This window comes from Passer montanus, unplaced genomic scaffold, assembly GCF_014805655.1.
Source record: "Passer montanus isolate IOZ18808 unplaced genomic scaffold, ASM1480565v1 scaffold4, whole genome shotgun sequence".
In the NCBI taxonomy this organism is placed as follows: Eukaryota; Metazoa; Chordata; class Aves; order Passeriformes; family Passeridae; genus Passer; species Passer montanus.
This window is the reverse complement of record NW_024368818.1, coordinates 3,363,079-3,380,036: the sequence shown is the minus strand read 5'-3', so window position 1 is coordinate 3,380,036 and position 16,958 is coordinate 3,363,079. Positions and strand designations below refer to the sequence as shown.

At 38.9% G+C, this 16,958-nt stretch overlaps 1 protein-coding gene across 4 annotated transcripts in view; it reads right to left on the bottom strand.

The window, feature by feature from the left end:
• Positions 1 to 16,958, bottom strand: part of ATP8A2 (ATPase phospholipid transporting 8A2) — a 311,840-nt gene that overhangs the window by 137,075 nt on the left and 157,807 nt on the right. For all 4 annotated transcript variants that reach the window (XM_039718662.1, XM_039718664.1, XM_039718666.1 and 1 more), the window contains 2 exons: positions 9,108 to 9,291; positions 5,053 to 5,163 (listed from right to left, as the gene is read on the bottom strand). In XM_039718662.1, coding sequence (XP_039574596.1) covers positions 5,053 to 5,163; positions 9,108 to 9,291 — 295 coding nt within the window. The remainder of the gene's footprint in view (positions 1 to 5,052; positions 5,164 to 9,107; positions 9,292 to 16,958) is intronic.

Below are 16,958 nucleotides of genomic sequence, written 5' to 3'. Positions count from 1 at the left end.
AAACAGGAAAAACAAATGCAAGGTCTCATGCAGCAACACTTCTTGTGTGCTTTGGCAGCCTGTGCTATCAGCTCGCCTGAAGTGGTGACCACTAGGAGTGCATGGAGCACTTAACAGCTCTCATTGCCAGACCTTGCTGACTCACAAAATCACCTCTTGTTTAAAAAAGCATGTTTATCTAGGTGTTGTGTTTGCTCAGAGCTTTTGAAACTTGGAAATTCAGCTCCAGAATAAAACTTATTATCTTAGCGTTTTGCTGTTCAGTATGCTTGTTTGTTTAACACTGCTCACATATTAGATGTCCCTTTCAGCAGCTACAAAGAAACAGCTTTCTAACCTAGGCTTACAATTTATCTCTGGATTCTTAAGTAGAAATTAAAATTATGGAGCAACCAAGGTATGTACATTATACTCTCCCCTTCTCACTTGCCATTCATTTCTCTGTCACGGCCCTGCACTGCCAGACATTGACACTGGGGCCATCTATTCCCTGACTCATTCTGCAATACATAATAACAAAGTGCTTCATATTAAGTATGTTTCAAAAAGCCCATGTGCTTCAGTGAAGTACTGAGCATATTTTTCCTGCACACTGAGCTGGCCTGAAAGCTATCTTCCATGCTACTGTTTCCACAGAACCATTCCCAAAGGCCTTGAACTCTTACCTGATATTTCTGATACCACCTTTGATCTTGCTGTGTTTCTACTTCTCCAAGCATGACATGAAAGCAACATTCCTGTATTCTTTTACATTTGAAATCAGCTATATTTCAAAGCTCTCATGTCAACAGGACAACTTTATATCATCCCCAGTTAAACATATCTGCTCAACAGATGTGAAACACATCTTTTGTTTCACTACTCAGCTTGAAGTCAGCTACATAAGCAATTGAACGAAATGGTATTTTGTGAGTATGCCCAGCTACTTGTCTGTCACATTTTTAAAAGTTGAAACCTGGTCACTGGTCTTGTGCCTCAGGATGATGCTGAATGGTTGCCTTTCCTTAGAAACAGATTTAGTGCACACTGCTAGTGCATGCAGACATGGGAAACACAGGAATGGACACCAAAGAGAGAGCTTTATATTTGCATTTCATCCCTTTGGCCATCTTGGTAGCTTTCCATGCAGATTCCCCTGCTACTCTTAGGACAGACCCAGCATGGATAGTCAAGAGTGGGGAAGAAGCAGCAATTAATCTGCCAACCAGCTCTGTGGATGGAAAGGCTAGATTCTGCACCCCTTTTGACAGTAAGAGAACCTAAACTTCATACCCTGAAGCACCTTGACAGCAGTGATATACAAGGATTCAGGAATCAGGCTAAGAATTACACCAAAAGGACTTCAATTTCTAGGATCTGCTTCTCTTTGTGCTTTTTAGTTATATTTCACTTAGATTTGTATTTTCAAAAATCAAGGGGAGAAATCAATAGAATGGCAGGAGGACAGTGATGAAGAAATGGTAAAGGAGAGACCAGCTAGAGAAAGTAAAGGAACACAGAGTTTCAAGTTGTTAAGCCAAGACAAAATCTTTTCAGATTTCACTGAACTTTTGATGACTTAAAATTCACCTGCAGCAGTGATATACAAGGGTTCAGGAACTGGGCTAAGAATTACACCAAAAGGACTTGAATTTCCAGGATCAGCTTCTCTTTGTGCTTTTTAGTTATACTTCACTTAGCTTTTGTACTTTCTAAAATCAAGGGGACAAATCAAGAGAATGACAGGAGGACAGTGATGAAGAAATGGTAAAGGAGAGACCAGGCTAGAGAAAGTAAAGGAACACAGAGTTTCAAGTTGTTAAGCCAAGACAAAATCTTTTCAGATTTCACTGAACTTTTGATGACTTAAAATTCACCTCTTGAAAAATACTAGGAGGGCATTTTCAAGAGAGAGGGAAAACACACACTCAGCTCATTGGCCCTGCAATCACTAAACCACAAGGCCTGCTGTCTGCTGCACCACCTCTCCAGCTGCATGGAACTATCTCAATATGGACATGCATTTTAGTTATCAAAGCAGCCGAAAACAGTTCCTGGCCCCCGTCTCTCCACAAAGAATCAGCCATTGCAGAAAGGCAAGGACCAGCCTTAACCCCACAGCACCTCCTAGGAGTAGAGCCCATGCCTACAATTACCTGAGTGTACTTTTCACAAAACCCCAAATTCTGTATTTTAGCCCAGAACCTGAAAAACAGCTGGTAAATTTAATGTTTCAGGGATGCAACACTTTGGATCCTCCAGATTTAAATGTACATAACTGATATCAAGATGAACTTCTAATGTATGAGGGGTTTTAGCATACCAACATTGCGATGCTAGGAAAAGAGATGGCAACATGCTCTTCTCAAGCATTTACCATTATTTAATTAAGTTAAATCTTAATACCTTAACTTGCATGCTTCTGCAAGTTCTGTCCAGATATTCTGCATGCCAAGCTGGACCACCACCTCTTCCTTCCCTCTGGTATTTGCAAAGTATCAGGGAATAAAAGTTATGATAGCCCCAAGTGCCTCTCTGCTGCAAAAGCCATTTATATAAGGCTTACTATATCTATTCCTCAGGTGTTAAAACTCCACTGAAATAAAACAGATACAGTAACAAAGGCAGAACTGGCAGTCATATTCATGATGTGCTTTTTCACTCAACTGTATAAATATTTACTTAGTACAATCCTTCTGAAGATACTTAGAAAGTAGCTCAAGTTCAAATCCCTGTTTCATTACAATGCTAAAAGGATATTCCCCATACACCACATATCCAAGCAGCAAGTATAGGTAAATATTAAACTTGTCCAGAGCACTGGGAAACAATCAGGAACACACCATATACATAAGCAACAGTGCAGAAGTGCCAGGCATTTAACTACATTTCTCTGAAGTTGAAGGATTTATTCCCTTGTGATGCATCTCTTTCATGAGCACCATTCCATACCACAACTGATCAACACTGCCAAGCCTCACAGCACATACACAAAACAACCTCTCTTTCTTTGTATAAAGCTAAGGAGAGAATTAAAGATCACTTCTCTCTACCCTGTATCCCCAGGATACCAAAACTGGTTTCTCTTGGGTTTCCAGGCAATTTGGCTAATTTTACACAGTTTGGGAGGGGAAGTTCCTTAAGGCTGCTAGTAAAGGAAACTCACCAGGGAAAACCAAATTGAGCTCTTCCCATTGCTGCAGGACAGCAGGATTATTTCTGTCACTTCATCTCCCTTAAGGCTTTAAACTTGCTCCCAACTTCTATGCAGCACAAGCACAGAGATGTAACTGAGGTGCAGAGCTGCATCTTTTAAGACATTTTTCAGTGCTCAGATGTTGGATGGAACTGTCTTTTCCTCAGACATGGACATGAGGAGACACAAAAGCTCATTTGGCTCAGGACAGCATGCAAAAAGAACTGAATATGGCCTAACTGGAGAGAACCTTTGATGTCATATTCTCAGAGCAGACTTGGATTTTATATAACAGAGATACCTGGTGAATAAAATTCCACCCTAGGATAAAATAATTGAGCTACGTCAGGATGGAGGTCCCAGAGAACTTCACTTGTATTCAACTCCTTGCTTATATGGAAAAGCATAGCTTTGCCATACAACATTTGATGCAGAACTTGTTTGTCAGACTATGGTAAAAGAAACAAAGACACATGGTGCTATAATAAGCTAGAAGCAGGACTTCCAAAACTAATTTTCAAATACAGAAAAGAATCCTAGAAGAAGATCATGAAGCTATTAAGCATTTTCTGAAACATTAAGGCAAAACCCCAGCAACAGCCAGCCATGCTCAGTAAGAAATACAATAGAAGAGGTTTTTTTAAAGCTATTCACATTTTCTTTGCACAATAACAACAACATTGCTATAATCTCCAACAGCATGTAAAAAACATGATGTATAGGATAACTCTCTTGCAATAGGCTAATGAGTGTTGAAATTTTAACAGATAACAGCGAATTGAGAAATAGCACAGGAAAAGCAAAACAAGTTAGTGGACAATCTGTTCTCTAACATACACAGAAGACGATCAAACCCTGCTGGAATCAGGAATCCTGACCACTCTGATCATTATATTACTTACTGAATAGCAAAATATTACTCACTCCCTATTTCCTCTAATTGATATAACTACCTGCCTAATTATAAATGTTGCAATTTTGTGTTAACCTCATTCATGGCTGCTCAGCTGTATAAAGAAATAGAAAATCTGATCTATATGCATATATATTAATAAAACTGATGAACATTGTGGAAAATGCTGTACCAAGTGATCACTTGATACTCAACTGATCAAACCATTGACTTCAAGTTCCTTAAGTATTTCTAACTAGGCAACAGCATGTTATGAAATTCCCTTCCTGATAGATCTTAAATTCAAGACTACATTCTGCAGCATGAGAACTACACTCCTGTCTTAAGCTTGCTGAAATGGAATGGTAGTGACAGTATTCAGCCCTCTTTGAAAACCAGTTTCGGGAATTGACACCTTCTAGCAAAATATTTTCAAAATACAGTTATGTTTTAATTATTAAATCAAATAACTTGATTAATTTTGTAAATGAATGTCATTTGCAAAATTATGTCATCTCTTTCCAGAAAACAAAGCAAACTAATTTCAGTTCCAGCTAACCTATAGTCTTTGTAACTTGGAAGGTAAAGCTATAGTTTTGAATAGTTTATTATTTGCATATTAAATGCTATTAAATGAACTTTTGATTAAATTTAGCTCCCAAATGCCAGTCTTTATAAATATAAGAACTAATTGAAATATTTCCATGAATACAAAGATGCTTTCAATAAGAGTACTTGCACAGAAGGAATGAACTTTGACATCTCATATGCAAAGCTTCTCAGTACTGAAAACCTTTGGTGCCCTTTACAAACACTGAAAGATTCAAGTGAACTGATTTGAGGAGGAAAACTGAATTTTAAATCGTTAAACATGGGAAAAAATGGCAGTCCCTCTTGCTCAATCCATTTGGGTGAGCTTTTCTAGTTATAAGAGATGATTTAAGGAATAAGCACCAGTAAGACCCATCCATTTAGTTACTCTTACCTCAATAATATACAAAACCACATTTTTGTAGAAGCAGTACAGTATGCATTTGGTAACTCGATTGTAACTCCAAGCACCATGGACCAACAGTAGCTTCTCCAAGTAGGAAAACTGAAAGACAGAAAAGAAGTATTTACATATATGAAGAATTGCTAAAAAAATGGTTGAAAGTAAACCAAGTAAACCAAGTTGAAACTAAGAAAGTCCTCAAGGAAAAAAAAAATCCTCAAATCAGCCCTGTAAGCTGTTGAAGTGCAATATTTAAACAAGTAAACAGAAGATATATGCAAAAAACAATTCTTAAAATACTTAAAGCTAAAATCTTTTTTGCAGCAAAACTTCTGAAGGTTCTAAAAAGTGGTTTTAAATGGCAAAATGTCTTCAATTGTTATTACCATCCTGATGGTAAAATCAATGTTTGAGGGCTCACAAAGTTCAGAATCTCCTTTCTCTGTGTAAAATGGACAACCTAATAAACAATACTGTAGTGAGCTGAAAGAGAGTACACAGAAGGGGAACAAAAGTGGAAAAAGATATCCATTTATAGAGAATAGATACTTACATTAACATTTTCTGCCCAGAAAATGCATGTGATTGTGTGTTATATAAAATATTGTATAAAGCAAGGTGCATTTGCCAAAAAGGGCAAGTAAATTAATCTTGTAGAATTGTGTACCTTTTAATGCTAGTTTGAACCCCAGAGGGAGCTCAAATTCAGAACTTTTGAAAATGGACTTTTATGGAGCCAGTGTTGTAATCCAGACTGCGAAATGCATAATTTTCTCATCTTGGCTTTGTTAGTGAACCTTTTTTATGACCAGCAGCATTCCTCTTTTGCTCACAGCTCAAAGAGATGACTGTGTTTACTGTTTAGCACATATATACCTGAAAGGATCTTGGACACTAAGGTAATTATTTGCTTTGCTTCCTTATCCACAAAGTGACTTGACAGGAAAACCCTGACTTTCTAAATGTAGATTATAGATCATTTATTTTGACCAAAACTTATCTGAAAATGAAAGCTACAGTAATGAGTTAGTGAGGCAGCTCTGCTCCCATGCTTTCCAGCAATGAAATCACTGAACCACAAATCCTGTAAGGACAGCCTCTCTACTATGCATCAGCAACTCAGATTTGTTAGGATATGCCAGCAGAGAAGGAGAGAAAACAAAAGTGAACCAGGCTTCACTGTTCTCAGTTTAACTTGAGCTAGAGCTATAACTGGGACACTCCCAAGGGAGTAGCTGACCTGTTAGACCCCTAAATGCCTCAAGTTAATTTGCAGGAGAGCTACAACTTTCCTCATCAAAATCACTAACAAAACACCATCAAGGCGATGGGGAATGTGCCATGATGTCCTTACAAGCCATCCCAAAGCTCCTGTGGAGAACAGTCAGAAACAGCCTGAGAACATCTCTTCGCTGAATCTAACAAGTGACCATCGAGGATGTGGCCTTCTTGAAAGCTCAAGGCAACAAAAATCCTACCATTAACTGCTCTTGTTTGCGCTCTCATGAAAATGAACACAGCAAGGAAGATACTCAGCCTAAAGAGCACACAGAGCCTGCTCACAGCAGTGAAGGCTCCCATTAAGACATGGCAAAGAATTAAATCTGCTTTGATGCTGCTATTATGCAAGCACACAGCTACTGACAGAGAGCAGTACATACAGGGGCTCTACCAAGACACTGTCCTTGTTTGGGTGCTCCTGCATTAACAGCATTTTAAATCAGCAGGAAACATTATGACCATCTGGCCAGCCTACCTGTGAAACTGTGTGGAGTTCTTACAGTTGTCTCTGTATGAACCCTAGCGTAACTTATTTTATACAGAGATTACCTTCTAGAATCTATCTTGACTAAAGGATGAGGTGATGGCATGTTGGGGGCTTTAAGACAGAGAAAAGGCATCCAAAAAAGCCAATTTTTCCAAAGAAGAAAACCGAAACAAGAACATTTGTTGAAGAAAGGAGCTTTCTTAATTAAGGAAAGGAAACAGTCCCTAGACACCAGATGTTCTCTGGATTAAGATTATAAAGCTATTTACTGAGGAAAAAAAAGTTATTAAAGTCTACTACTGTCTCTCTAACTAGTTAGGTCATTTGATTTGGGAATTCTCTAAACAGAGGTCACTGGTGCAATATCATTTAAAGGGAAAAGGATGATCCAAACAGATGCTCCTTGCACCTGTGGAAGCTATTTCAAGTGGAGTCAGACACAAGTTGGCTTTTTATTTTTATTTGGTTTATGCTTTGATTCTCCCTGGAATCCCAAATGAGCCTATATAGAGACTCTCTCTTCTCTAAGTGCCTACTTCTGGCAGCACTGCATTTGAAATAGCATTTGAACATGAGATGCTACATTACAGTGGTCGTCTTAAATTACTCAATAAGAACATACTCTGCCTTCAAGGCATGCACATACAGTAATGTTTTAGTGGGAGTTACATGTCTTTGCTGAAAGAAATACACTCCACAGAGATCAAGTTTTTCTTTTGAACACTAATTTACTTTTTTTTTTAAGCACATACTAGCACACAGTATTAGTCTCCTCTATTAAAGGGATTTTTTTTCTATGTTTTCTGATTTAATCAGTGCAAATTCTTCTACACAATCACAAAAACCCCAATTCCACGGTGTTTCACTAATTTTTGAATGCTGCAATCCTGTGCTGGTGTCACCAGCTTTTATTTCCTACTGAATGAAAAAGATTCATCGTTATTGTCAGTAACTTGCTGACTGGCATTTAAACTAAGAGCAGCTTCCATGTTCTAACATTAAACTGAAGCAGAGGGATTTTTTAGTGCAAAAGCACCACATGACATGGAATTTCTTCTCCAGATTTAACGCTACTGCGACACAAAAGAAATACCATATGTAGGGCCTTCTACGGACAAAACTCTTGCTGCTTACGCTTAGTTACCAAAGCAGAAGTAATAAATGATCTGAGGAAGTCCAGGTAAAGAGTATTCCATTAAGTTATGCAGCAGAAGCTATATATAATCCAGTGAAATTAAAAATGTAAAACTCATTATGAGATACCAGAGACAATGGCTATGGCAGTTCCTATACTGGTATATATTTGGAATATGCTACTGTTCACGACAGAAAAACTTGGTAAAACTGCCTAAAATTCTCAAGATAGGTTTTTTGAAAGGTCTCAGTTATTCAAACCTGAATAACTATCAAAAGATGGTAGTATTTCACGTCACTTGTTAAAACAAACCTGACTATACCCTTCCAGAAGGGAACATCAGCTGAAGCTCTGGTCAAGGAGGAGACAAGGGATTATCTCTGCTTCCTGTCAGTTGGATCTGGTTTTGCCCTGCATCAGTCTCAAACACATAGAGCATCTCAGGTGTAAACAGTATTCAGAGGATATTCAGCAACTGAAGCATCTTCTTCCTTTCTGATTTTTCTTTCAAAATCTTGATTCTAAATTGTGGTTTCTTCAGCAAAACAAACAAACAAAAAAGGCTTTTAACTCCTCTTTTTAGCTGCAGCAATCAGTTCTGAATTTGATGAACTAACTTAGGAGCTCTCACCCAAATAATGTTCAAAATAAGATATGCAAAATGAAAACGCTGGCCAGCTCTCTAGAACTGTGATCCATTCTTGGATGCAACACAGGGGGTGGGGGGAAAAAAGATAGAGGACCTACCTCAAATTAAAAACTGCCAAACAGCCAAATTCTCACACACCTGGTTATAGTACGTACTAATAGTAAGAAAAGAGTTTGCACCAAGACAGATCAGTTACTTAAAATCATATTAACACAAGCATCACAGAAACTGCTTCCCCCTGATTACTGAAGAACCAAGATATTGTACAGCTGTCAGGAGGAAACTACAACTTTGAAGAGAGGTGGAGCTTTGCCCTGAAGAATACAAAATCATAACAAATACCAAAAATATATCCAAAATATATTCTAGACAGCTGCCTGGAAAAAGAAACAATCAGAGATGCCTCTAGCTTAGAAGAAGCCAATAGAGCACTACATGGCTGCACAGTGCATTTCTCAAAGATGATATTGCAGTTGTTCATTCTTGCATCTGACCTGTGCAATGGCATAATCCGAGCAATTGGTTGCCTGCATGCCCTCATTGCCACTGATCCCCACTCCAACGTGAGCTGTCTGGATCATTCCTACGTCATTGGCACCATCCCCAATGGCAAGTGTTATGGCATTGACGTGTTTCTTGACCATGTCTACTATTTCAGACTTCTGTAGAGGAGATACTCTGAAAAGGAGAGAAAAAGGTGTCAGTTTCTCACATGCTGAGTTATGTGCCTTTCCCAAAAGGACAGCTGTAACCTACATTTAGAAGTAATCAAAGGCAGTTGCTGGGAAGTTCCTTTATTCAACAACTAAGCTTCAGAACCCATGCCAAATTATTTCAGAAGAAAAAAGTAACTTTAAAAATAGTTTCACATTTACCTACTTGCTGATAGTCGATGCAGAGAAGACCAAATCTATATGAAAGGTTTCAAAGCTTTGTTTTCCTTATCCAGCCCCTCCTAACTGGCATAACACTGGTGATGTTATATGGGGCACATGGAAGTGAGTTTCCTCTTCAACTATGACAGTTTACAGATTAACAGTGAAGGCTTCCCTGCCTCCTGTCATCACCATCCAGAAGGAGAAAGACCACAAATACATTCAGAGACACTTCCAATGGTTTGCAGAAGATACTGCAGGCTTACTTTATTATTTAACCATTTCTTCTTAACATCTTTATCAATTATCTCAATGAGAGGATTGAGTATACCCTAAGTCAGTTTGCAGGTGACACCAAGTTGGCTGAGAATATTGATTGGCTGGAGGGCAGGAAAGCCCTACAGAGGGATCTGGACAGGCTGGATTGATGGACCAAGGGCAGTTGTATGAGGTTCAGCAAGGTCAAGTGCTGGATCTTGCACTGAGGTTACAACAACCCCAGGCAGAGAAACTGTCTGGCAGAAAAAGACCCGGGGATGCTGGTCAGCAGCAGCTGAACATGATCCAGTGTGTGCCCAGGTGGCCGATGGCATCCTGGCCTGGGTCAGCACTGGTGTGGCAGCAGGAGCAGGGCAGTGACCGTCCCCCTGTACCCAGCACTGCTGAGGCCACACCCTGAATTCAGTTTTGGGTCTCTCAATTCAGGAAAAAACAAGTGAGGTGCTGGAACATGTCCAGGAAAGGGCAACAGAGCTGGGGAAAGGTCTGAAGCACAACTCTTATGAGGAGCAGGTGGGGGAACTCTGATTGCTCAGCCTGGAGAAAAAGGCAGGGGTACATACGTAATCACCACAAAGGAGATGGTACTGAAGGGGGGATGTCTTGCCCCAGGTAAAAGATAGTAAGAACAAAAAGAAATGGCTTCAAGTTGTGCCAAGGGAGGTTTAGATTGGATATCAGGAAAAAATTAAGGGAAAGGGTTGGCCAGTATTGAAACAGGCTGCCCAGGGAAGTGGTGGAGTCACAATCCCCAGAGGTATTTAAAAGTCGTGTAGATGCAGCACTGAGCTTTAGTGGTGGACTTGTCAGTTAGAATTATCTTGAAGAACTTACCCAACCTTAATGACTCTCTTCCCTCCTCCAAATGACCTCCCCAAGTGCCAGTCTCAGACTATGCAGGTCAGATCAGAAAGCACAAGACTGCTGCCTGATCTCACATATGCCTTGCGTATGCAACTTTGACCTCAGCAATGATGTTACTCAATTCCAACTCCAAAACAAAAGACTGACTCCATTATATCTGAATATCCTTATCAGATTTATTGGCAGTTACTTTAACTTGATTCTTCTCTCATTTTATATCAGTTTCACATCAATAAAATAGGTGGAATTCAGAGTTGAACTAGTCTAAATCAGGCAAGAGTGGAAAAATACTCAGAACTAGGTTTCTAAATTGGATAAGACACCCAAAATGCCCTTTTGTCATGGAAAGGGTAGATCAGGTTACCAAATCATATGAGGTATTTTGGAAACACCTACGTGTAGATTAAATATTTCCATTCTAACCCCATCTGTACAAACAACCCTAATTCCTTTCCCCATCAGTTTTAGTTAAAGTTCCAAATTACTTTGTATTTCCTTAAATAAAGCTTTAGACAAAACTTTTCCACATCTCAAGTCAGCCACATACCACTCCAAAAAAAAAAAAAAAAAAAAAGTAACTGATAGCTAAAAGCTTTACTATTAAAATAGAAGAATAGGGAGCTTGGGGAATAGGGGAGACAGAGGTTTTTTACATGGCTTTTTTTCCAGAGTTTACATCCTGTGAGAGCAACTTAAATAGCCATTTAATACACCAATTTGGATCTCTGCTGATCAAAAAAAAGAGGCTGAGTTATCTTGTTCAGCATTATACTTTATGGCCTTGATTTTGTTTTGTAAATGCCTAAATAGGTAAATCGCTCTTAAAATAACTTGATGAATAATTTGGGGAAAAAGAAACTTGCTAAGCTCAATCTTCACATGTGAACTAAACCACCTGAGAAGTCTAGCAGCTGTCCTGTTCCTAAAAGCCAAATACAGGAAAAAGTTTACTAAACTATAAAATTTATTTAATACTATTGGATAGATCTGTTAAGTACTCCACTACCTGGCAGTGAAAACACCACTAGGCACTGTAGAGGTTCAGTTAAATTACCAACACAAAACTCCAACACACCAACTTATGGAGCACAAAGCTGTTGGCTTTTAGTTATGAATCAGCTGAGTATCATCTACACCAAATTTTAACTTTTCTCTCATATATGCACAAATGCTACTCCCTCTCTCCCAGTATGCACATAATAAAATACTAAAGCATGGAGCAAGGAGTCAAATGGGACTTCAAGGGACTTTTCACTAAAATGGAAACTCCAGAGGGACTTAGGGCCAGCTGTGGAGGCTTTGGATTGATAAGTGCACAGACACTCATTACCAGCCCCAGGGGCACCTCCAGTACACAGGACCATATACTTTTGGCAGTCCTCTCATGCAAAGTAATGCACACATCTGCTAACAGCCTTCCCAGACATACACTTGTCTTGGAATTTCAACTTATGCTCAATTACTTTTCAGTTACATAGCAATAGAAATATCTAAGAAGCACCCTGTTTTCAAATATGCTTAAAAGAGCAGGGGAAGGTAAAAAGACAAAATGTGAACAGCATCTCTGACTCTGTAGTTTAAACTAGCAGTTTGTCTACAGACACTTCAGACATGACCAGAATGTGGCAGAGATGCTCAAGCTTGTTCTAGTGCAATTTAGCTGGGACACGTCAAGCAAGCTAATGCAGCAGAAGTGTGTTCACTTCTGTGCCTACAGTGTAGGTGTGGTCTCAGATTAGCAACCCATTATTTGGCAACTCAAGGGAATGTCTCTATAAAAGTGCATTTATCAGCTAAATAATGTACACAGAGTATGCTTTTACTGTATTGACCAAATGAAGTTAATTATATCCACAGTTATGTAGCACCCAGCTAATGTTGAACATCCCCATATGCTTAGTAAGGCTAAACAAACTACCAGAAATGCTACACGTGCATTTTAAACACCACAAATATTTATGGACTTGGTTTAAGAAGATGAAATCTAAGACAAGATTTCAGCACAAAGTGTTACTTGATTGTGATTGTTACTCTTAAAAGCTGCTCTATAACAAGCATCCTCTTTGACACTCAAACAGCGAGTAAACTCCAGAGAACACATTTTGTTGCACACAGTACATTAGCTACAAAAGCTGCAAATTGAGATGATTACTGATTTCCTGAGGGGTTTTACACCTCTCCTCCTCCAAGTCACTGACTCGGCCCCCAAACCTCTTTTGCTCCTTGTAATCTGTTTGGTACCAACACACTGCATTAGGTGACATCAATCCCCTTAGCCAGATGATCAGAGCTGTGGCACAATTCTGCACATTTGATAAGCTGCCTACAGGAAGAACTGAAGATTATAGCACAGGATACTATTAAACTGCAGCTCCCCCAGGTATAGCCAAGTTCACAAAGATTATGGATAAATGCAAGAGTTCAAAGTTCAAAGTAAGGAAATAACTAACTTCTTTAAAAAAATTCTGCAGTGACAGAATTGGTATGTATCATTTGATGGATGATCCCTGGATTTCACTGCACAGCTCACTGCAACAGTATCAGGATGTAACCCTTGCATGGGTATACACCCAAATAAGAATTAAGATATGAATAAAGCATCAGTTGCATCAAAATCTTCTGCTTACTTTTGTATTCATTCCCTGGTCAGAGAGCAGTGCCTCTTATAAAGGATCTTCGAGTGCCACTCCAGAGTTCACTAAAACCTTTTCATTTATACAGAAGTTATATTTATTGCCTCTGCTCAAAAATGTCTTTGACAACAGATTGATTCACTCCTTTATACATACCTGAGAAAAAAGAGAAGTCAGGTTTCAAGTAACACAACTGCAGTGATGGCTACAATCTGATAAGATCAAGTCTTCAGATTCTTGCTCAAACTCTTTCCCTGATGATCTGAATTTAGCCTACACAGGCTACAAGAGAGCCTGAGGTCAAGACTTCACCTTTATAAAGTGCCTACCATTCAGCATCTGGCTGTGCAATACAAAGTGCCCATGGATGATGGCAGGGGTACATCAAGTTAAGTGTCAGTCATGCAGCAGAGCCGCTCCTTGCCTACCTCTGGGACTTCCTTCTGGTAGCCTTGCTCTTGAGAAAGCAAAAGCTAATATGGAAAATGAAAGGTTCTTGTCAGTCTCAAACCTGCTTAGTAATTTTATCAGCATCTTTAACAGATTGAGACAGAAAGGGCTTTTTATCCTGAAGATGACTGATGCCTTCGTACCATGTTGAAGGCATCCTCTGTAACAGGATGGGTAGAAGCAAGAGAGGGCACAAATTATTACAGACCTAATTATCCATAGGTTACTCAAATTCATAAGGAAACAGTGGAAGGAAGCAGGGGGTGAGTATTTTTCAGGTAACAACATACTGTATTGTTATATTAGTAAATACTTTAAAGTCCCTCTTGAATTTTGAGGAGGCTCATGAAAAAATAGCACAGGGCACAGCACAGAGCAGTAACACAGATGGCTTCCAACAAGGAAATCAGTGGCTTCCCACTGACTTCTGCAGATCAGGTCCCAAGGGCTTTATATATTTAGCTTGCATTTGCTTCTTTAGCCTGAAGACACTTTTACAAGCAAAATTCTTACCAGATATGTTTTGTCTGTTCAGAAAAGTTCTACTTGTATGATCTTGTCTTAGGTGCAAGGAGTAGGGAGATGGACTTACAGGCCCCTTCACACTTGAGATATTCTACAATTCCACACAGCATTTCACTGGGAGGTTTGTTCAGGCTTACTTAATTTTTTAAAGATAATTTAGGAAAGATGAAAGACCTTTCAGTTCAAATTTTTTCATCAGGAATACTTTATGGGACAGCCAGAGCAATTAACAAATTCTGTCATAATTTAGTGGAAAATTTCACCAAAAAACCCAAACAAAAAACAACCAACACAAAACCATCAACAACTACAAAAAAAAAAGTCAACACTGAAGCAGTGATATTTTAAAATAAATAGCAAACATTTTGTTTAGAAACTCATTTTGGTACCAAAGTTTTTGAAAACCTCAAAAGTAAAAACATGAAACCACCAATTTTAACCAAGCAAAGCAATGCAATACAACTTTGATTTTTAATGTACTTGAACTGATTTAAATCAATTCCTTTACTGCAGACTTTGTGCAACCTACAAGGCTATCTCTCTTATTCCCAGAGTCCATCTAATATACCAAGATGGATGCAGTCACAAATACAATAGGAAGGACACAATCAGCACAAGCATGCCTGTGTCAGCTACACTCCATAAGATCTTGTCAGTAGAAGTGATAAACAGTTCTCTTAATTCTGTCCCTATGCATACCTGCATTTATTGCAGTTACAGATGTATGACAGCAACTGCTGGCAACTGTAAATAATAATTCTCACACAAGGCCCTTAAACTACAGCTGTGTCACTGCAGATGCTTCAAAGTATAAGCTGGATATAGGCCCAGATGGGAAATAAAAATTCAGTATTTCAGAAAATAATTTCTTTTGTTTATTGCATTCAAGTCTAAAGGACCAAATAAAGACAGGGTTCTGCTACAGAGGTAGCAAATGAGACTATCAATTGTTTAGAAAAAGATACATGATCAATAAAAATAAAGTAGGTATATCCTACTGGAGTCCTTTTATTCGTAAGATATACATATAAAGAAAAAGATTAGGTAATTTTTTACAGATCAGTTTATATCCATCTTACAAGGCCAGGAAGAGAGGCAGTCCCACGAGCTCCTCCATACCTGAGCAAGGCACAGTTTGATACCCATTGTCAGCTATCTCCCATGTTCTGCCACATGTGTTGTGTTTTCTGGGAAATCTTTTATGGGTCCTTTCCACAAAAACAAGGAGACTAGAGCACTTCTCTTGAAGGTTACGTACTTTCTACATTGCCAATTTGATACAAAATACTCTGAAGACACTCCAACCCATGCTTTTAAATTTTTGGTGTTCATTTGTGAAAAGAGGAAGGCAAGGAAGGAAACTGCTTCAAGTATTTCCTTTTTCTGCTTCCATGCCCTAACAGTCATAAACACAAAGACATTAATGTCTTTAACATGAAACATGAAATTGATATCCCACTTCCTTGAAATGCCTTGTTAATGCAACACAAAAGGCCCTTAAGAGTTTACCTTTACTGCAGTGAACATGATTTTACCCTGTTCTACCATAAAATACACTAGTACTTCAAAAAAGCTCGGTGACCTCATCTGCAGAAAAGGCAGATGAGAGAGACCAGAAAGCTGAGAGCTATGAATAACATTGTCATAAGTGCATGCATTGGTTCCCAGAAAAAAAAGCAAGATAAATTAACATATCACAAAAAGTAATGCTCAGAAAAGAAGGAATATTACCATTACATTGTATTCAGGAGTTCTTAATTATGCAGTTAATTTTCTCCTGACACACACCAGCCTGCGGATTTCAAGCATGTGTCATCTAAACAAGGGTTAGACCTAAATTGCAGCCATGATGCCCTGAGATATCTTGGATAATCTCACAATGATACAGTAACCCACAGAAAAAAAAGTGAACAAAACCACAGATCATGTTAAATCAAAATGTGCCTTGCTCAAAATTGAATGCTTATATTTAGCAATTTCTCTGAACTTCCTTCCCCTGCTGACAACTTTCATACGACTGGCTGTGGTGCAGTACTTATGTTTTTGGAGTCAGCACTGAGTGAACCGATGGGATAATTTAATGTTCTGAGAAAGCACCAAAGGAATCCACCCAATTCATTCAACTACATACAAGTGTCTTCACTGGAGACATCTCTATCTGCACTAATCACGCCACACTCCTTTTATAGTCAGAGAGAAACAGGCACTTCTGGAGTGCAATTCATCTGGCTTTAGACATGTACTTTTAGGGTTGTAGTTCATCTCTTAAAACTGGCTGCTTTCTCTCAGCCAAGGTAAAGGGAGTTGAAGGTAAATGGTTCACATGAAAAAGTCATAAAATTTCACAGGATTAAGCCCTTCTTTTACATTACAGCAGGGCTGAACACCTTTACATTAATCAAGTGCACAGGCTTTTGCTCTTGTGTTTTCTGGTAAGGTAGAATGCCTGCTTCCTCCTGACACGGCCATTGATGCTGAACTGACTAACACACCTTCCCTTCTTCTAAAATCCTTACTGCTTGACTCTGCTCCCAGCCCTTGCTAATACTTTTCTATAGCCCCATCACTTTTGAACAGACAACCAGAAGCCTTACTAACCCTTTACTGGTTTCTGTAAGAAAAACCTCGGCTTCATCACCCTCTGTCATTTCATTTGCAGTCTCATTTTCCATACTTAAGTTTTCTCCCGAGCAGTCCTTCAAACTGCTTCACTCATCCA